The sequence below is a fragment of the Planococcus citri genome, chromosome 2 (assembly GCF_950023065.1).
Source record: "Planococcus citri chromosome 2, ihPlaCitr1.1, whole genome shotgun sequence".
NCBI classification, from domain to species: Eukaryota; Metazoa; Arthropoda; class Insecta; order Hemiptera; family Pseudococcidae; genus Planococcus; species Planococcus citri.
In genome coordinates, this window is record NC_088678.1 from 5,078,082 (window position 1) to 5,100,425 (window position 22,344).

General features: G+C 31.0%; 3 protein-coding genes across 5 annotated transcripts in view; 2 read left to right on the top strand and 1 right to left on the bottom strand.

Annotated features, from left to right (window-relative positions):
- LOC135837499 (longitudinals lacking protein, isoforms H/M/V-like) overlaps window positions 1-22,344 on the top strand; it is a 186,121-nt gene that overhangs the window by 6,815 nt on the left and 156,962 nt on the right. The window lies entirely within an intron of this gene.
- On the bottom strand, window positions 9,370-12,908 carry LOC135837504 (uncharacterized). The gene has a single exon (XM_065352812.1). The coding sequence runs from the start codon at window positions 11,337-11,339 to the stop codon at window positions 9,483-9,485; it is 1,857 nt and encodes a 618-aa protein (XP_065208884.1). The 5' UTR covers window positions 11,340-12,908; the 3' UTR covers window positions 9,370-9,482.
- On the top strand, window positions 17,053-19,137 carry LOC135837503 (uncharacterized). The gene has a single exon (XM_065352811.1). It carries the CDS (start codon window positions 17,134-17,136, stop codon window positions 19,108-19,110), a length of 1,977 nt encoding a protein of 658 aa, XP_065208883.1. The 5' UTR covers window positions 17,053-17,133; the 3' UTR covers window positions 19,111-19,137.

Sequence of the window (22,344 nt, forward strand, 5' to 3'; positions counted from 1 at the left end):
TTGATTTTTTTTGATTATCTTTGATTAAGAATTTTCATTTCAAAATTGCTATTTTCGTTTTATTTTGAATTAATGATTTTTTATCGGATTTTTGATGATCTTTGATTTAGAATTGGTTATTTTCGTTCTGATTGAAATATTTTTTTCTTCAGATTTGATGATATTTTTTTTCAAAATTTTTGTCTTCGAATTATTGAAATTTGGCATTTTTTGAGTTTTTGTATGTCTGTCAGATTTGTGTGGGAATTTTTTTATTGAATTTTTCGTCTGTTCTGGATTTGAGTTAATTTTTTTTTCGAAATTGCGAATGAAATTAGATTTTTTCGTCAGATTTGATGACATTTTTTTTCAAAATTTTTGTCTTCAAATTGAAATTTGGTGGTATTTTATCGTCTGATTTGGTGATGTTTTGTTCGACTCATTTGAAATTTGGCAGGTTTTTTTGTTTTGTTAGAGTTGATTGGGAATTTTTTCAAAATGTCTTTTAGGTTTGATACTTTTTTTTGAAATTGCAAAAATTGTTATTTTCGAATCGAAACTTGAGTCTCGAGTAGGAATTTTTTTTTCAAAATTGATAACATTTTCGGAGAAATTTGATTGTTGAAATTTGTTCGACTCATTCGAATTTTGACATTTTTTTTTTACGTAGGTTTATTTTGTAATTATATTTTTGTGTTATGTGTACGATATTATTATGTTGCTGATGATCAATGAACTGATACGAAATCGTAAATTGCGATTTGTAGGGTTGAAAATATAAATAGCCTGGTGTTGCATTTATTCATCTCACTGTCCATAAGATACCATTGGCCAGACTAGATATCGAGTCTTTTAGTTTATTGTCCAATTGTAGATCTCTTGATGGTAGATGAATTTACTCTCAGAATGGATCATTCGAATTCGGAAACTGAAAATTTTGTAGATGGGTGAAAGTCTTATTATTTGAATTACGTGGCTTTAAATTGTGAGGGAAAGTTCTTCGAATGTGTAGTCGATAGGTCTTTGGAATTTTGGTTAAAGAGTTGAAAATTGGTCTCGATTCCGCTGAAATTGGAAAGGTCTTTGTGAACTCTCAGATGTCTTCCATTTTGATTGTCGTTCAAATTCACTTCTGATTGAAGTCGTGCCTTTTTGTTGGTATTTTTGGGAGAGAAATTTCATCTTACTCGAAATCTGTGAGAAAAGGGAATTGTGATCAGTCTTGTGATAGAAATTGGCTTAAAATTTTGTAAGTTGAAAATTATTTTGAATGAAAATTTTGTTTGGTTTTTTGAAGAGTTGAAAAGTGGAATATTGAAGTCTTTGTGGAAGGTAATTCTGTTTGATATTTTTCGAGAGATTAGAAGTAACTTGAAAAGAAAAATTGATCTTTACTAGAAATCGTTGCGAGAGAGGAATTTTGATAGGTCTTGAGATGAAAACTTTGGCTAAAAATTTGAAAATTATTTTGAATAGTGGAAATTAGAAAGGTCGTTCGAAAACTTACAAGTTACTCTCATTTTGGCTGTCGTTCAAATTCGTCGGCTAAGTGCGGAAAGGTGCCTCGTGAAATTCGTTACTTGATACCTGTGTAAAACTGCCTTTCCACACTGAGCGCCATCTATCAGTCCAAGTTCAAATCTAAAGGCATCTTAGGTGATGGGAAGGGTGCCTTGAGGTAACATAACTTTTGGTTTGAACATTTGGACTGATAGATGGTGCTCAGAGTGGAAAGACCGTTTTACACAGGTGTCAAGTAACGAATTTCACGAGGCACCTTTCCGCACTAAGCCGACGAATTCAAGTCTTCGAAACTGGAAATTTTGTTTAGTGATTTCATGAGTTGAAAAGTGAAACATTGTCTCAATTTTGAGGTCTTCGTGAGAGGAAATTTTGTTTGATAATTTTTCGAGGGATTAGAAGTAGTTTTCAGGAAGGAGGAAAAGTTCGATCTTTACTAGAAATCGTTACCAGAGGGGAATTTTGATAGGTCTTTGGATGGAAACTTCGGCTAGAAAGTTGAAAATCATTTTCGAAAGTAGAAACTAGAAGTGTTTTTAGAAACTTGCCAGGTAACTCCCTTTCTTCGAGAAAGGTTTTTTGCTTGGTCTTTTTCGAGAATTTAAAAGTGAAAACTTTAGAAATCTGTTGAAGGAAATTGCATTTTGTTTGTTTGTAAAGGAAAAATTTGAAATTTTGATAAGTCTTCGAAAGTGAAACTAGCTAAAAATTTTGAAAGAAAGGTGAAATATTGAAATTGATTGTAGGAGTCGCAATAACTGTCTTACCTTTTGGCTGTCGAACTTACAGAAGATTTTATTTCGTAGGAAAACTTGGAAAAAGTTTGATGCAAGAGTCTTCTTGAAACTTGTTTCGTTCGTAATATTTTTGGCTTGAAATTTTCGAAATGAGAATTTCTGTCGTGTTTTTAGATACACAAGTTCAAAGAGATTGTTTATTGAGAAAATTCTGTTCATTAGAAATTCAGTATCTATATAAACAGTAAAATTTTGATCGTTCGAATTGAGGAATATTCGTTTTAGGTGATTGCTATTGCAGGAAAATTGATAAGGGAGAAAGTTGAATTGTACGTTTTATTCGAATGAGCCTTCTTGTTACTGTATTTTCATCTGCAGACTAGATTTAGATTATGGCTGGACAAAATAAATATTGAGAATTTTTTAGTTCAGGATGTCAAATTTTTAGTCTCATTTATTCTGTTATTTTCTAGAAGATTACGGTCAATATTGAAACTGTTCCAAGTTCAGGCTAAATTGTATAGTTATAGTTGACTAATTAGTGATTTCCAAAATTCGCATTTTCTTTGGAAGGTGACAATATACGGTGTAAAATTATTATCAGGAGTGAACTTTTTTCCATTGAAATTAGTCTGACTTAGCATTCTTTTTCAAATTGACTTGTTCGTAGAAAATAATGCTGATTAGATTAGTTTATTCTGGCACTTTGGTATTTCCAGAAATTCGAGGGTTATCGGTCATTATATTTATTTGTGGTCTTTTGTGGAGGGTTTGAATTCGTTACTAGCTATTATCTTAGTAATGATAAGCTGATCTAGTCTGGCCTGGCAAATAGGTTTCATTATATTATGCAAGCAGAAACTGTGCTCAGCGATGGAATTGGTTGTATTCTATCGTATCATCGAATAGGCATTTTTTTAAATACTTTATGATGAAATCAAAATCCGGCACCTGCTCTTTGATGGTATTACTAATCCGCATGGAGTATTCTGCTTCATGATTCAAAATTTTAAAAAGTTCTTTTAAAGATTCTAAACCCAAAAAGCTCGATATTACATGGAATATGACCAATATCATACTGCTACGTTTGATTGCTCAAGACTGTGTTCTAATATCCGAATTCTTGGCGTGGGTAAATGGGTATTATTTTTATCAATTATGATATTGATACTATCTGGAAATTTTGTGGATTGAATGCAGCTAGCAATTGAGCAGCGCTGAGTACGTAGTTATGATATCTGCATCTATCGTGATCTATTAGTTAGATCTGGAAAGTGAATCTTGAGCGTCTCGAGATCTTGTCACGTATAGCTGCAGGTGATTCTGCCCGAAATGGGTGATAAAGAGAGTTGTTGAACTGCTTCTTGTGCAATTGAGGATAGAACGTTCTGGAATTCGAAATTGTTAGATGTTAGGTCTGAAAACATCCGTTCGTATTAAACGATCTGTCGTGATTAGAAAAGTACCTAGATTCTTTTTAGCGTAAAATCAAGTTCAGGGGTTGGGAAATCTCGAAATTGTGGGATTGTTTTTATTTATCTGCTAGAATTTCTTTTTCTGTTCTTTAATTTTATTCATGTGAGGGAAGCAAATGATCAATTTTAGGAGTCAAAATTATTACTACTCGTAGATGTAGGCAAAATAGAAGGTCTCCAATTTGCAAAGGAAAGTTCAACACACTCTCACTATAGTTTTACTATTTGAAATAGGTAAGTGAATTTTTAAGTACCTACTTTTTCTATTGGGAAATGAACGTGTTCGAATAAACTAATCATTTTCGAACGTCAATAATATTTCCACTTAATCGATTGGTACGAATTTACCACTAATTCAGCATCGATGATCACGTCAAGATCATTTCGTACAGTCTAAAAAGCTCTCCAAAGTTCGCAAGATTGATTCGAAAGTTTAAGTATTAGGAGCATCGAACCTCCTAATACTCTATATTCTCCTGATAAAATTGGTCTCATTTAGCATCTCTTATACTCAAAAATGATCAAAATTTGAAAATTTGTACTTTTTCAAAATCAAGCTTTTTGGCTAAATGATCATCATTTAGGATGTACGAATAGTCAATTAATACTAATTAAACATCGCTGATCACGTCAAGCTCGTTTATTTCAGTCGATCGAGCTTTTATCCACCTGAAGGTTCAACTTTTACGAAAAAAAGCTTCATTTCGGAGTGAGCTTTGAGCTTTTTGGCAGAACCAACACCGGAAATGGATTCACCGAGCGTGAAAACCCCCTATTCGGACTTTACGTACAGTGTAAAAAGCTCTCCAAAGCTCGTATAATTGATTCGAAAGTTCAAATATTGGGAGTAAAGAACCCTCTAACATCCCATATTCTCCTAATGAAATTGGTCTCATTTACCATCAAATATACTCAAAAATGATCAATTTGTACTTTTTCAAAATTGAGCTTTTTGACCAAATAAAAGCCAAATTGGGTGTAGGAATAGTCGATTATCACTAATTAAACATCACTGATCACGTCAAACTCCTTTATTTTCGTCGAGAGAGTTTTTTTCTACTTGAAAGCTCAACTTTTTCGAAAAAAAGCTTCATTTTAGAGGAAACTTTGAGCTTTTTGCTAGAACCAACACCGGAAACGAATTCGCCGTACCCAAAAACACCCCTATTCGTGCAGTTCGTACAGCCTAAAAAGCTCTCTAAAGCTCGCAAAAATGATTCAAAAGTTCAAGTATTAGGAGCATCAAACCTCCTAATATCCCATATTCTCCTAATAAAATTGGTCTCATTTCGCATCAAATATACTCAAAAATGATCAAAATTTAAAAATTTGGATTTTTTGAAAGTTGAGCTTTTTTGGCCAAATGAACGTCAATTAGGGTGTACGAATAGTCGATTATTACTAATTAAACATCGCTGATCACGTCAAGCTCGTTAGTTTCACTCGATCGAGCTTTTTTCCATCTGAAAGTTCAATTTTTTTGAAAAATAGCTTCATTTTTGAGGTAACTTTGAGCTTTTTGCAAGAACCAACACTGGAAACGAATTCTCCGTGGGGGAAAACCCCCTATTCAAACCTTACGTACAGTCTGAAAAGCTCTCTAAAGCTCGCAAAATTGATTCAAAAGTTCAAAATTATAGGTACAGCGCTGCAAGCGGTGAAAATGAGAAGTTCTTTTGTAATCCTGATTTTGAGATCCAGAAAGGTGTATTTTTAACGTATTTTTGACGAGTACAAAAGAAGTTCCATTTTCTGTCGTCTGAAGCGCTGCATCATTTTTTTCAAAATTTGTTTTCATCAAAATTTGAGCTTTTTGGCCAAATGAACGTCAATTAGGGTGTACAAATAGTCGATTATCACTAATTCGGCATCGCTGATCACGTCAAGCTCGTTTATTTTAATCGATCGAGCTTTTTTCTACCTGAAAGTTCAACTTTTTCAGAAAAAAGCTTCATTTTCGAAGGAACTTTGAGCTTTTTGGTAGTACCTATACCTGAAACGAATTCTCTACCTGCAAATATCCCCCTATTCGTAGTGTTCGTACAGTCTGAAAAGTTCTCTAAAGCTTACAAAATTGATTCGAAAGTTCAAGTATTAGGAGTATCGAACCTCCTAATATCCTATATTCTCCTAATGAAATTGGTCTCATTTATCATCTTTTATAACTCGAAAATGATCAAAATTTGACAATTTCTACTTTTTCAAAATCGAGCTTTTGGGCCAAATGAACGTCAATTAGGGTGTACGAATAGTCGATTATTTATAATTCGGCATCGCTGATCACGTCAAACTCGTTAATTCCACTCGATCGAGCTTTTTTCCATCTGAAAGTTCAATTTATCTCATATTCTCCTAATGAAATTGGTCTCATTTAGCATCAGATGTATGTACTCAAAAATGACTGAAATTTCCAAATATCAAATTTTTCAAAATTGAGCTTTATAGCCGAATAAAAACCAAATCGCATCGCTGATCACGTCAATTGCATTTATTTCGATCAATCGAGCTTTTTTCCACCTGAAAGTTCAATTTTTTTGAAAAAAAGCTTCATTTTTGATAGAACTTTGAGCTTTTTGTAAGAACCAACACCGGAAACGAATTCGCCATACCCAAAAACCCCCCTATTCGTGTAGTTTGTACAGCCTAAAAAGCTCTCTAAAGCTCGCAAAAATGATTCAAAAGTTCAAGTATTAGGAGTATCGAACCTCCTAATGCTCTATGTTCTCCTGATAAAATTGGTCTCATTTAGCATCTCTTATATTCAAAAATGATCAAAATTTAAAAATTTGGATTTTTTGAAAGTTGAGCTTTTTTGGCCAAATGAACGTCAATTAGGGTGTACGAATAGTCGATTATTATTAATTAAACATCGCTGATCACGTCAAGCTCGTTAGTTTCACTCGACCGAGCTTTTTTCCATCTGAAAGTTCAATTTTTTTGAAAAAAAGCTTCATTTTTGAGGTAACTTTGAGCTTTTTGGAAGAACCAACACCGGAAACGAATTCTCCGTGGGTGAAAACCCCCTATTCGAACTTTACGTACAGTCTGAAAAGCTCTCTAAAGCTCGCAAAATTGATTCCAAAGTTCAAAATTATAGGTGCAGCGCTGCAGACGGTGAAAATGAGAAGTTCTTTTGTAATCCTGATTTTGGGATATAGAAATGTGTATTTATAACGTATTTTTGACGATTACAAAAGAAGTTCCATTTTCTGCCGCCTGAAGCGCTGCATCATTTTTTTCAAAATTTGTTTTCATCAAAATTTGAGCTTTTTGGCAGAATGAAAGCCAAATAGGGTGTACGAATAGTCGATTATCACTAATTCAGCATCGCTGATCACGTTAAGCTCGTTTATTTTTGTCGATCGAGCTTTTTTCTACCTGAAAGTTCAACTTTTATGAAAAAAAGCTTCATTTTCGCAGGAACTTTGAGCTTTTTGGCAGTACCTACACCGGAAACGGATTTTCCATCTGCAATAACCTCCCTATTCGTAGTGTTCGTACAGTCTAAAAAGTTCTCTAAAGATCGCAAAATTGATTCGAAAGTTTAAGTATTAGGAGAATCGAACCTCCTAATATCCTATATTCTCCTAATGAAATTGGTCTCATTTATCATCTTTTATAACTCGAAAATGATCAAAATTTGACAATTTCTACTTTTTCAAAATCGAGCTTTTGGGCCAAATGAACGTCAATTAGGGTGTACGAATAGTCGATTATCACTAATTCGGCATCGCTGATCACGTCAAGCTCGTTTATTTTAATCGATCGAGCTTTTTTCTACCTGAAAGCTCAACTTTTTTGAAAAAAAGCTTCATTTTGAAAGAAACTTTGAGCTTTTTGCAAGAACCAACACCGGAAACGAATTCGCCGTACCCAAAAACCCCCCTATTCGTGCAGTTCGTACAGCCTAAAAAGCTCTCTAAAGCTCGCAAAATTGATTCAAAAGTTCAAGTATTAGGAGTATCGACCTCCTTATATCCCATATTCTCCTAATAAAATTGGTCTCATTAGCATCTCTTATACTCAAAAATGATCGAAATTTAGAAATTTTGATTTTTTGAAAATTGAGCTTTTTGGCCAAATGAACGTCATTAGGGTGTACGAATAGTCGATTACTTATAATTCGGCATCGCTGATCACGTCAAACTCGTTAGTTTTACTCGATCGAGCTTTTTTCCATCTGAAAGTTCAATTTTATTGAAAAAAAGCTGCATTTTGGAGGAAACTTTGAGCTTTTTGCAAGAACCAACACTGGAAACGAATTCTCCGTGGGGGAAAACCCCCTATTCAAACCTTACGTACAGTCTGAAAAGCTCTCTAAAGCTCGCAAAATTGATTCAAAAGTTCAAAATTATAGGTGCAGCGCTGCAAGCGGTGAAAATGAGAAGTTCTTTTGTAATCCTGATTTTGAGATCTAGAAAGGTGTATTTTTAATGTATTTTTGACGAGTACAAAAGAAGTTCCATTTTCTGTCGTCTGAAGCGCTGCATCATTTTTTTCAAAATTTGTTTTCATCAAAATTTGAGCTTTTTGGCCAAATGAACGTCAATTAGGGTGTACAAATAGTCGATTATCACTAATTCGGCATCGCTGATCACGTCAAGCTCGTTTATTTTAATCGATCGAGCTTTTTTCTACCTGAAAGTTCAACTTTTTCGAAAAAAGCTTCATTTTCGAAGGAACTTTGAGCTTTTTGGTAGTACCTATACCTGAAACGAATTCTCTACCTGCAAATATCCCCCTATTCGTAGTGTTCGTACAGTCTGAAAAGTTCTCTAAAGCTCGCAAAATTGATTCGAAAGTTCAAGTATTAGGAGTATCGAACCTCCTAATATCCCATATTCTCCTAATGAAATCGGTCTCATTTAGCATCAAATATATTCACAAATGACAAAAATTAGCAAATATGAATTTTTTCAAAATTGAGCTTTTTGGCCGAATGAAAGCCAAATAGGGTGTACGAATAGTCGATTATCACTAATTCAGCATCGCTGATCACGTCAAGCTCGTTAGTTTTGATTAATCGAGCTTTTTTCTACCTGAAAGTTCAACTTTTATGAAAAAAAAAACTTAATTTCAGAAGAAACTTTGAGCTTTTTGGCAGAACCAACTCTGGAAATGCATTCTCTGCGTTTCAAAACCCCCAAAACGAAAGTTGGTAGATCTTAAAAAGCTATCTAAAGCTCACAAAATTCTTTTGCTTTAACCCATATGGTGATAATGATAAAGGTACTTACCTATTACTTACCGTTTGCAATTTTTTTTGAAAGCTGAAAAAATATTTCTACGATGAAATGATCACTCTTATGAGTTGTGACGCTGAATTGCAGTTACGTTATCGACATCTCAAATTGTACTCATTTTTTGCTAATAGGTAATTAGTGTGGTTTATTAGTTGATCATAAATTTGAGTTCAATTTTCAATATCGATGTCGGTGCTTTATTTTCATAATTCAAAATAATATTGGACAGTCAATTTTGAAATCGATGTTCATTATTTTCATCTTTAATAGAATTTCGTGGCTAAAAAAACTCGATAAATTTATCAATTTTCGATCAAACTTCAAAACACGAATTCTGTTTACAAAAATCTGATATGATAGGTATACCTACAAATGAAATAAGTTAATCGTAATTTTAAAAAATAAAAAAAAATAAACAATTTTATGAAAATTTATTGCTCTAAATTCAGCATTTAAAAAACTTTCAACATTTTAACACAACAGTTTAAGCAAAATAGTATAAATAATTCAATAAATAAAATAAAAGTTCAACTCATCGTTTCCCTCAAGTAATCTCTTCTCCGCTCTTCCGACCACCCGAACCATATTTCAGGAACAATTTTAATCAATTTAAAACCGAGTTTACTTAAAATCCTCTCTTTCGCGATATCTTTACCGTAAATTACAACATTTCCATCTTCCACAATATCGGAATGAAGACCAATAGACATCACTACGTACCAATCGACACATTCATCTCGTAATTTTCTATAATCGACTCGAATAGAATTCAAAATCTCATCTCCTAACTTCACAGCAGCACGTTTTTCACGATCTAAACAAAACAGCAAATCAGGTCTGGGCAAAAAAGGCAACACGTAGCAAGTATGAACGTATTCGGATTCGGAATCGCAATCGCCGCCGGTGAAAATACTCTTGAGAATTCTACGAGCATCCAGTATGGTTTTATTATGAGACGTAGGTTGGTAGTGAAATTCATCATGGGCGATCGATTTGCCAGGGATGACTGTATCGCCTTCGGTTTGCAAATAATGATGGATATGAGACGACGACCGACAATACAGATTCTCTTCCAAACTCTCGTCCAATTTATTACCTTCGTAATGGGGGAATTCCGCTTTAACGCAGCCGTCTAAAATCATGATCTCTCTGAGAACATTATGATAGTTGAGCTTTTTACCGAATGTCTCGTGCAGGAATTCTTTACTAAGAACACGATCTACGTACTGGAAAGGGTAAATTTCGATCAAACACAAATTACCGAGAATTTTCGATAAACGTTTAGGATGCTCGATTACGTTGCTTCGAAGAGGCTCCACTTCGAAGTTATCGATCACTTGTTGATAAATGTTAGGAGAATTGTAGTTGAAAAACACCAATGTTTGCACGATGGTTTCTAGCTCGACGATATTAATATTCGGTAGTCGGTTCGATAAATACGCAGCCAGCTGATCCAGTACCAAAGGGTTGTCGATTTTATGACGACAGCAAAAGCTAGCAGCGCTTCCGGCCAACGAGGCGTTTGAGCTGGGTAATCTAACGAGTAAGTGATCGACTAGCCGAGTGAAATCTATACCGTCGATGGACTGATGACTGAAAAATTTCAGGAACGTGCTCAGTACGTGAGAATCGAGTTGGTCGATTCCTTCCATTAATTTATCGTATATATTGGCCAATAACTCTCGGCTGACTATTTTACCCCTATGTAAATTCATAATATGCAGCACAGCCGAGATCTCCGGTAGTGTAAGATGATGCAATTTTTTAATCAACGTGAATTCCAACGAGTATAATTTCAGATTATATTTCGTCCAAAATTTATGTTTTTCTATCACTGAAATGTATTTCATCATCGTTGGACTAGGAGACTTCATGGCTTTCATGAATTTCATTTTCAACGCCCAAAATAACAGATTAGGGCACAGATAGAATCCTCTAGGATGGAACATATCGATTACTTCGATCGTTTTATCCAGATCCCAAGTTCTTTTACCACGGTGGATACATTCTTCGTCGATAGCTTTTACTAAAGGTGACCGAGCCCGGCGTTTAAGTTCTCCAGGAGCGAAGGTGGTCAGATAATAGTCTCGAAGCTGCGATATCACCTCGAGTAGTTGGTTGTCGGTTAGATTAGGTATTTCGGCGATATCGATACATGGCTCGGATTTCATATTCGTGTCGGTCTCTTGAGATGAAACCGTAGAGTGGCTGGTGTTTGCTAGAGCGTTAGTGCAATAGAAATGGAATATGTTTGGTGTTGTAGAATAGATGCCGGTTTGGTAGCACGATGGATGCGTTATTTTGGGTAGTAAGGGGAGACGTAAACGAATCCAGCTTCTGTTGTACATGGTTCGATAAGCTAGGGAAAGCTTTAGAGATCGCATTATCGCCGAAAATTAGTTTAAATAATTGGTAAATCTTATTCGAAATGTGTGAGAAAAAATATATCGTTCAACATTTCACATTCACATGCACAAAATTATTATCAGGAGGATTTTGATAAGAGAATTCGGTGTTTGTTTACATACAAAATAAAAGAATCAAAGTTCCCATACACTCGTTCGTTGATTTGGTTCATCGTCGTGACCAAATGGCTAAACCAAAATTTTTCATTTTGGAATTTTTTTTGGAATTTTTTTACCCCCTGTTTTTAGTGTTTTTGTTTTTATTTTTATTTTTTAGTTTTTCACATCCAAAATGAACACTTGCAAAATTTAAACATTTAAAATTTATATTTTACTTAATATCGAACATTATGCAATGATGTGTATCAATTTTGAATTTATCAAATAGCAGATTGATTAAGTAATAATAAATTATTATTGTTATTCATGTAAATGGCCATGGGGTAAACCCAGTGGTAGTAGTGTAAAGTGTAATACTCTTAGTGATTAGCTGATTACCTACTGATTTCAAATTTCAAATTTCAATGTTTTTTTTTTCAAAGCGTTCCACAACTTTTTTTGAAATGTGTTTTTTTTTTGCAAATTTCAACAACATTTTATTTGGTACTCTTTTTTGGTCATTTTTAGGGACTTGTATAGTGTATACTTGTTTGAATGTGTTCACGTCTAATTTCAACTTGTTAGTGTTTTTAATTTTAACATTTAACATTTATTTTTGATACTTTTTCGGAAGATTTCAGTGAATTTTCATTACCTTTTTTTTTTTTTTTGGCAATCTTTCAAGATTTGAACACTTCTTTGTTGAATGTTTGTGCTGCCACTGCTGCCTTCACTTCAACGGATCACAATTTTCTGTCAAATTCTCCAAATTTTTGAAATTTGGTCAAATTTGCCAACTTTTTTGATATTTTGCCAATTTTTTTCAGAATGTTGTCTTTTGTTAAATATTCAGTCAAATCTGTCAAATTGAAAATTCTGTCAAATTTGTAAAAAATTTTTAATTCTGTCAAATTTGCCAACTTTTTTGATATTTTGACAATTTTTTCGGTATTTTGTCTTTTGTTAAATGTTTAAAAATTCAGTCAAATCTGTCAAATTGAAAATTCTGTCAAATTTGTAAAAAATTTTTAACTCTGCCAAATTTGCAAACTATTTTGATATTTTGACAATTTTTTCTGAATTTTGTCTTTTGTTAAATTTTTAAAAGTTCTGTCCATTTTGCCGAGTTAAAATTCTGTCAAATTTGCCAAATTTTCAACATTTTGTCAAATGTGTCAAATTTTTGAAGTTTTGTAAATTTTGCCAACTTTTTTGATATTTTGATAGGTAATTTTATCTGAATTTTTGTGTTTGTTAAATTTTTAAAAATTATGCCCATTTTGTCAAGTTGAAAATTCTGTCAAATTTTTACAATTTTGGGTTCAATTCTTGAAAATTCTGTCCATTTTGTCAAGTTGAAATTCTGTCAAATTTGTCAAATTTTTACAATTTTATGTTCAATTTTGAAAATTTTTGTCAAATTTGTCCAGTTGAAATTCTGTCAAAGTCAAGTTTTTAAAATTTTGTCAAATTTGCCAAATTTTTGAAATTTTGTAAAATTTGACAACTTTTTTGATATTTTGACAATTTTTTTTTGAATTGTGTGTTTGTTAAATGTTTAAAAATTCAGTCCATTTTTGTCAAGTTGAAATTTTGTGAAATTTGTGAAATTTTTTAAATTCTGTCAAATGCCAAATTTGTCAAATTTTTACAATTTTGTGTTCAATTTTTAAAACTTCTGTCACATTTGTCCAATTAAAATTCTGTCAAAGTGAAATTTTTTAAAATTTTGTCAATTAGCCAAATTTTTAAAATTCTGTAAGTAAAATTTGCAAACTTTTATGATAATTTCACAATTTTTTTGACTTTTGTTACTAAAAATTAAGTCCATTTTGTCCAGTTAAATTTCTGTCAAATTTGTCAAATTTTCAAAATTTTGTCAAATTTGCCAAATTTTCAAAATTTTGTCAAATTTGCCAAATTTTTGAAATTCTGTAAGTAAAATTTGCATTGATAATTTCACAATTTTTTTGAATTTTGACTTTTGTTAAATTTTCAAAAATTCAGCCCATCAAATGTCAAATTTTTTAAATTCTGTCAAATTTGTCAAATTTTTACAATTTTGTGTTCAATTTTTAAAACTTTTGTCAAATCAAAAAAAAAAAAATTTGTCCAGTTAAAATTCTGTCAAAGTCAAATTTTTTAAAATTTTGTCAATCAGCCAAATTTTTGAAATTCTGTAAGTAAAATTTGCCAACTTTTTTGATAATTTCACGATTTTTTTGAATTTTGACTTTTGTTAAATTTTCAAAAATTTTGTCCATTTTGTCTAGTTAAAATTCTGTCAAATTTGTCAATTTTTTTAGATTTTGTCAAATTTTTTAAATTCTGTCAAATTTGTCAAATTTTTAAAATTCTGTCAAATTTGTGTTCAATTTTTAAAAATTTTATCAAATTTATCCAGTTGAAATGCTGTCAGTCAAATGTTCAAAATTTTGTCGAATTTGCCAAATTTTCAAAATTTTGTAAAATTAGCCAACTTTTTTGATAATTTCACAATTTTTTCAGAATTTTGTCTATGTTAAATTTTAAAAAATTCTGTCCATTTTGTCAAGTTAAAATTCTGTCAAATTTGTCAAATTTTTACAATTTTGTGTTCAATTTTTAAAAATTTTGTCAAATTTGTCCAGTTGAAATTCCGTCAAAGTCAAATTTTTAAAATTTTGTCAATTTGCCAAATTTTTGAAATTCTGTAAAATTTGCTTACTTTTTTGATATTTTTACAATTTTTTTGAATTTTGTCTTTTGTTAAATTTTTAAAAATTCTGTCAAATTTGTCCAGTGGAAATTCTGTCGAATTTGTAACATTTTTCAAATAAGTATGTACTGTCAAAGTAAAATTTTTAAAATTTTTAAAATTTTGTCAATTAGCTAAATTTTTGAAATTCTGTAAAATTTGCCTACTTTTTTGATATTTTTACAATTTTTTTGAATTTTGCCTTTTGTTAAATTTTTAAAAATTCTGTCAGATTTGTCAAATTTTTGAAATTTTGTCAAAGCCAAATTTTTGGAATTCTGTCAAATTTGCCAAATTTTTCAAAATTTTGACAATTTTCTCTGAATTTTGTTTTTTAATAAATTTTTAAAAATTAAATCAAATATTTTTACAATTTTCTCAATATTTATACAAATGTTACTGAAGTTTGTCAATTTTGTCAAATTTAACTAAATATTCCCAATTTCCCACAGTGCTTTCTACTCAAAATTGATCATTTTTCAGCCTAAACTGGACCATTTTGCGTAGAATGAAACATCGTCGGGACAATCTGACACCGGAAATGAATTCACCGTTCCGAAAAACCCTCATGACTGAAAATTTCTCTTGATTCGATCCATATTTTGATGTGTCATATTTTAGGACAAAATGTCTCTTAAAAAAAAGTAGGTAGTCTATTGGAATTTGGGTCAAATCGAGTGGAATCTTCAGTTGTGGGGGTTTGATGTGATTGTTTAAAAGCTGTTTGAAATGGGGTCAGAATTGTACTAAATTTTGCCAAAACTAGTTACATTTCAAAAATTCAATCAAATTTTTCAAATTTGTCAAGTTTGCTAGCAAATTTTACCAAAATTTTGTCCAACTGTTGTCAAATTACTCAAATTTGTCAAATATTTTACTATAAACTTATTTTTCACTGATCAAAATTGTATTGAGTTTTGTTAAAAATAGTTACATTTTCAAAATTCTTCCTTCAAATTATTTATCAAATATGTATATTTTGCTAAACTTTTGCATTGATCAAAATTTTACTGAATTTTGTCAAATTCCACTAAGATTTATCAAATTTTACTAGAAATATTGTCAATTTATTAAATTTTACTAAATTTTATTCTGTCGAGTGTTTCAAATTTTACAAAATTTAGCCAACGTTTTTATATAAATTTGTCACAATTTTCTTTTATTAAATTTTATAAAATTTTCCCGAATTTTGTCAAATTTTTCAAAAGTTATTCGAATGTTTCCAAATTTTGTCAAATTTTACTTAAATCTGTTAGTTGTTGAATTTTAGAGAACATTGTCATATTTTGTCTGAATTTTGTCAAAACTTGTTAATAAGTACTTGAATCATAATTTTCAATTTTCAAGGGAAAAAACGATCGAGATTTGTCTGGGCACTTCCAGGATCCTGGATTCAATTTGAGCACATATCATGAGTACTGACCAGGTCTGATCAGATCAGATCTTGTTAGATCAATCAAAGTTTTGATCAGATTAGACCTCATTGGATCCGTGCCAGGACCTGATTAATCACTCTGGTCAGACTTGACTTGATCTAATCAGACAGGCATCTATTTTATTTTACTTTATTTTTTTTTTTTTTTAGATGTGATCAGACTTGATTAGATTCAATTATTTTAAACATATAATTCTGGACATCTGGACTTGAGTGAGGTAATTCTCACTTATTTCAGTCATTTTATTTTTCATATTTCCAACATTTTGCTCAACTTCGGAAAATTTTTCTCTGTTTAGGTTGTTTTATAATTCATTTTAACAATTTTTTTTTTAAATTTTATTGAAATTTTCACTTTAAGACTCAAGTCGATATTATTTTATTTTCAATACAATTTCGGCAATATTTTTCATCATTTATCGCCTTGGTCAGGTACCTATTTATTTGAATTATTTTTTCATTTTTTAATAGCTTTTACTTCCGTTCTGAAAAGTAGATGGACTTGGTAGAAGTTTCAACATTCAACCTAATTTCAATCGTATTTTATGAAATTAATTTGATATTATTGTCAGCTTTATTTCAACTTGAAAGTTAAAACATCACTTTTGAGTTTTTGCTTTCTGGTAAAGTGGTGACTAATTTTGGAATTTAATTTGGGCAACAAAATCGTTTAATGTAATTTTTGGAGAAGAAATTTGATTGAAACCCCTACATTTTTTCTGTCTAGTTTCAAGTTTTAATTCAGGGTTGTACATGTTTAAAACAAAAATGTTTTAAACATGTTTAAAACACGTTTAAAACAAGTGAAAAAAAACAGAACGATGTTTTAAACAAAAAAAGTCGTTTTAAACTGTGTTTTTTTTTTGTTTTAAACTTGTTTTTTTTCAACTCCAATTTCCTAAAAAAAACACGTTTTTTTTAGTTCTTTGTTGAAAAAAAGTGAAATAAAACAATTAACAAACTGTATTTTTAGAGACAAATTTTGTGTTTTTATTCCAATTTTTCAATATTTCTTGAGCTTTATAGCGTTTTTATGACGTCACATCTCAAAAATTGATGTCTGGTGAACTCAAAACAAATGAATTTGTGTCGTTTTAAACACATAGTTTTAAACACGAGAAAAAAACTGTTTTAAAACAAAAAAAACGTTTTAAACAAAAAAAAACGTTTTTTTTGTTTTTTTCAAAAAAAACACGTTTTTGTACAACCCTGTTTTAATTAAAAGTTTTGAACTTTTGAATTCTGGTACAACTTTTCCAAAGCTGTTTTGAAAGTTTTGATTTCAGATTTCTGAGATTTCATTTCCTTCGAAATTCGTCTCTGTGTCGAGCTCGAAGCTCGAATTAAATCAGTGATTCATTTCACGAACGACTTAATTTGTTTTGAATTTCTCTTATCACCCTTATCACTCACATGAGATATTCAAAACCGCAAATATTTCATCAATTTCATCATTTTAAATATTTTTCGAATTTAATCCCGAATAAAATAAGTTTCCAACGATGAAACATTTAACACGACTGTATTATTATCGTAATTTCGCTTCGTTCACTTCGTTCACTTCGATCAATTCCATTCATCGCTACGCTAATCCACGTAAAGTGAACATTCTTCGCGATAATCTGCACCATAAACCCTCACCAGCTACTCTATGCACTCAAGTACAAAAACCAGACACAAATCACCCAGAATTAAATCACGAATCGAAGCACTTACCCATTCCACAATTACTCGACAGTTTAAACTCACGTTTGACCGAAGTACTCGATAAACCAGTCGACGAAACCGTAACCGATCCCGAAATACAGTCCACATTAATCGAATGCATCCTTCATCTTGGAAAATTCACCAACGATCAACTTCTCCAATTCATCGACACGTTGATTACGATTAAATCCAAAGATGGTATCGCTTTTCGTAAACATTCGATTGCAAAACATGTCGTAAAACACGTAGACGACGAATGCTTGAAACGCTCTTCCGAAATGGATTTGGATACAGTCTTACCCATCATGGAGAAGTTCAGCAGTTTGATCAGCAACGGTCATCGGAGGAGCAGGTTCTTGATAAGTTTGGTAGCTCGATATCATGATAATCTTCACAAAGCACCGACCGATTCACTCTTTCGTTTCGTTAGCATTATAAATAAACACGAACTCTGGTACATAGCTTCGCCCAATCCGTACGAATTCGAATACTACCTCGAACATAACTTCGATCAACTGAACGCCAATCAAATAACCATATTGATCAACCTATTGATACAAAGGAATCAACCCATCGTCAGCTTGGAATTAAAGAAAACCATCTTTTCGTACTTCGTGGATAACTTGGAAAAGGATAGATTACGTGACGATCACGTGTTCCATTTCCTCGATTTGTTCTGCTCGAAAGAATCGTTCTTCATTAACATGATGGAGTCTTCAACTAACCATTTCCTGCGTATGATCGATTTCTTCGAGGAAAAATTCGACCGGTTTTCATTCAAGAAACTAGCAATGGTAGCATTCCTCAGCACCAAGTTCTTAGTACACAGACCCGAGTATTTGGATGCGCTTTACCGAAGGTTACTCATCGAACGTGATTCAGTCCAGCATCAGAAACTAGCCATAGATCACACAGTGTACACTTTCTTCTTCTTCAATCATCGTTTCAACGACGAACAAGCGTATTCCAACGTGCTAGAAATAATTACCTCGGATCCTCTGAAATCGTCTTATAAAAATACCAAAAGATATATTCGACTGATTAGCTGGTTTTGCAGTATGGGTTTCTACCGCGACGATCTCATCGATGAAATACTCGACGAATCGTACTTGAAAAAGACCTACAAGAGACTGAATAGATTCAGTATGTATCCGTACCCGTTACTTATAGATTCCAGTATCGATATAGAATATCCGCAATATAAAGGAAACAGATTGAGCTCGAAGGTTAGAGAAGAATTGCACAAGTGTTACAATTGGGATTTGATGAACTACCCTTTACTTATGGATTGTCAATCGGATCCGTATCAGTTAACCGACGATATCAACCAATCTAAATATAAAGATGCCCCAGATATACTCTATTGCGATATCCTGAAGCAGATTGGTTCGATATTGAATACGTTATACGATGAAGAAATCACCTACGTGGGTTACGTACTACCTCATATGCCTAGACCGAACTTATTGTTTTGTTTGGACGAGAATAATGTTCCTCAGAAGTTGGATTACCTCGAAGCAACGACGTCTTCGTTTGTAGACTGGAATGGGTTAGAGTTCAATCGTAAATGGTACGCTGTAACTGTATTGGTGAGAAATACATCGATGAAAAATAGCGAAGCTGTGCCTTTGGGAATAGAGGTGACTAAAATAAGACAGTTGCGAAAGATCAACTTCGATGTTATCAGTGTTGTGCAAGACGAATGGATCAATATGAGCGATGAGGAGAGGAGTACTTTTTGTAGTAATTTAATTCAACGAGACTGTTGTTGAAATATATTATATGTTTTTTTTTTCTAATGCGATTTTTTATTTCGAAAAACGAGACATCCTGATGAGTATTTGGTTGCGAAAGTGATTCGAGGTCGAGAATTCACTTTATTCTATTTGAAAACAAAAATTTTTGCTATCTCTGAACCTATTTACAATCTCCATTAGGAAATTTTTCGAATCCATACAGAACACAGAAGTTCGTGAATACTTTCATCAATCAGGAAAATTTTGAAACTATCCCTCTTTCGTCTCCAATTTCCAAGTCTCGGATCTTTGATAGGTAATTTCAAAAAATGTTATAAATGAATAAGATTCATCAAAGCTACACAAAGAATGCAAAAACTTGAATAAAATAACATCGAACAAAAACTAAATAACTCCGGGAAAAAAATTTAAAATCTGGAAAAACGCGAATAAAAATGACAAAAACATGATTTTTTTTCAATTTTTCAATTTAGAAAAAATCTGTTAACTTTTCAACGTTTTACCAACATTTTTAGCATCTTTTTACATAACTTTGTTTTTCAGTTTTTTTTTTTTTTAAATTCAGTGTTTTCCAATTTTTCTCAAGTTCTGCAATTTTTTAAAATGTTTGAATTTCAAAAATATCTTTTTTATCATGTACGGATAGTTTATTTTCAAAATCACCTATCTTTCCACTATTTTGTGTTATAGTCTACATACGTCTTTTAGTGTAGAAAAAAATCGTTTAACTTCTGGTCATTCCATCACAATATTTGTATCCTTTATTATTTTGCTAAAACAAACCTTTTTTCATAATTTTTTCATTTTTTACAAATTTTTTCGAATGTTTTTTTTTTTGATTTTTTTCATGTCTCGTTGTTTTGTATTTCAGAAAACGTATTTGAAATTTTTGTATATTATTCAAAACTTTACACTATTATACCAAGTTTTTTTGAGTTTATACAATTTTTTCGGTATATATTTTTTTCGAATTTTTCAAAATTGTGACAAAAAAATTACATTTTTTCTATTATTTTTAATATTTTTGAAATTTTTGAAATTTTTTTCAAAGTTTGTTCATAGTTTTTTCACAATGTTATCAATTTTTACGTTTTTTATGCAAATTTTAACGAAATTTACAGTGCTATAAAATAACTCTCATTTTCTACAATAATTTTTTCAAAATTTAAAATTCAGTTTGATTTCTGAGATATTTTTGTCATCCTTTTTTCGTTTTCATCAAGATTCAAGCTTCATAAATTATCGCAAACAACTTACCAGTAACTTACTGAATAAGTTAATAATATTTCACAAAAGAAAAAACACATCAACAAACATTAGTAAAAAATTTACAAAAAAACAATAATTTATCAAAAACAAAAAAAAAAATCATTCTCTAAAAATACCAGAAATTTTAACAAAAATCAAATCACTAGTAAATTTACCAAAAGCTGCCAGAAGTTATCAGAAATTTTCATCAAGAATTACAAGTAAGTTTGTCAAAATATAATGTTGATATTGACAAAAATCACCAGAAATTATTGCATCAAAAATTACTAAATCTTCTACCAAAAGTTTACCAAAAATTGGTAGAAATTTTATAAAAAATTACCAGAAATTTCATTAAGAATTACCAGAGTTTTACCAAAAATTACCATAAATTTTATCGAGAATTACGAGTAAGTTTGTCAAGTAATTTAACCAGAAATGTTAAATGTTGACAAAAATCATCAGAAATTGTATCAAAAAATTACTAAATTTTCTACCAAAAGTTTACCAAAAATTACCAGAAATTTCATCAAAGATTACGAGTAGGTAGCAATTTTACCAAAAATTACCAGCAACTTTATCAAGAATTACCAGAATATTTATCAAGTATTACCAAAAATTTTACCAAAAATTACCAGAAATTTCATTAAAAAATACCAATAATTTTACCAAAAATCACCAGTAATTTCATTAAGAATTACCCAAAATTTTACCAAAAAATTCCAGAAATTTCATCAAGAATTACCAGAAATTTTACCAGAAATTTCATCAAGAATTTCGAGTGTTTGTCAAATAATAAATTTAACCAGAAATGTTGACAAAAATCATCAGAAATTGCATCAAAAATTACTAAATTTTCTACCAAAACTCAAAAGTTTACCAAAAATTACCAGAAATATTACCAAAAATTATCAGAAATTTTACCAAAATTACCAGAAATTTCATTAGGAATTACCAGAGTTTTACCAAAAATTCCCAGCAATTATACCAAAAATTACCAGAATATTTATCAAGAATTACCAAAAAATTACCCAAAAATTACCAGAAATTTCATCAAGAATTACCAGAAATTTTACCAAAAATTACCAGAAATTTCATCAAGAATTACCAGAGTTATACCAAAAATTCCGAGCAATTTTACCAAAAATTACCAGAATATTTATCAAGAATTACCAAAAAATTTACCAAAAATTACCAGAAATTTCATCAAAAAATACCATAAATTTTACCAAAAATTGCCAGAAATTTCATTAAAAAATACCAATAATTTTACCAAAAAAAAAAACAGTAATTTTACTAAAAATGACCAGAAATTTCATCAAGAATTACCAGAAATTTTACCAAAAATTACCAGAAGTTTCATCAAGAATTACCAGAGTTTTACCAAAAATTCCGAGCAATTTTACCAAAAATTACCAGAATATTTATCAAGAATTACCAAAAATTTTACCAAAAATTGCCACCATAAAAAATTACCAGAAATTTCATTAAGAATTACCCAAAATTTCACTGAAAAATACCAGAAATTTCATCAAGAATTACCAGAAATTTTACCAAAAATTATCAGAAATTTCATTAAGAATTACCAGAGTTTTACCAAAATTCCCAGCAATTTTACCAAAAATTCCCAGTAATTTTATCAAGAATTACGAGTAAGTTTGTCAAATAATTTAACCAGAAATGATGACAAAAATCATCAGAAATTGTATCAAAAATTACAATATTACAAATTCTTCTACCAAAAGTTTACCATAAATTACCAGAAATTTCATCAAGAATTACGAGTAAGTAGAAATTTTACCAAAAATTACCAGAAATCTATTTCATTAGAAGTTTCCAGAGTTTTACCAAAAATTACCAGCAATTTTACCAAAAATTACCATCAATTTTACCAAAAATTACCATCAATTTTACCAAAAATTACCAGCAATTTTACCAAAAATTACCAGCAATTTTACCAAAAATTACCAGCAATTTTATCAAGAATTACGAGTGAGTTTG

Bases quoted from the DNA above. Each gene is read 5' to 3' on its own strand.
- LOC135837504 (XM_065352812.1), bottom strand. From the start codon at position 11,339: ATGCGATCTCTAAAGCTTTCCCTAGCTTATCGAACCATGTACAACAGA.
- LOC135837503 (XM_065352811.1), top strand. From the start codon at position 17,134: ATGAAACATTTAACACGACTGTATTATTATCGTAATTTCGCTTCGTTC.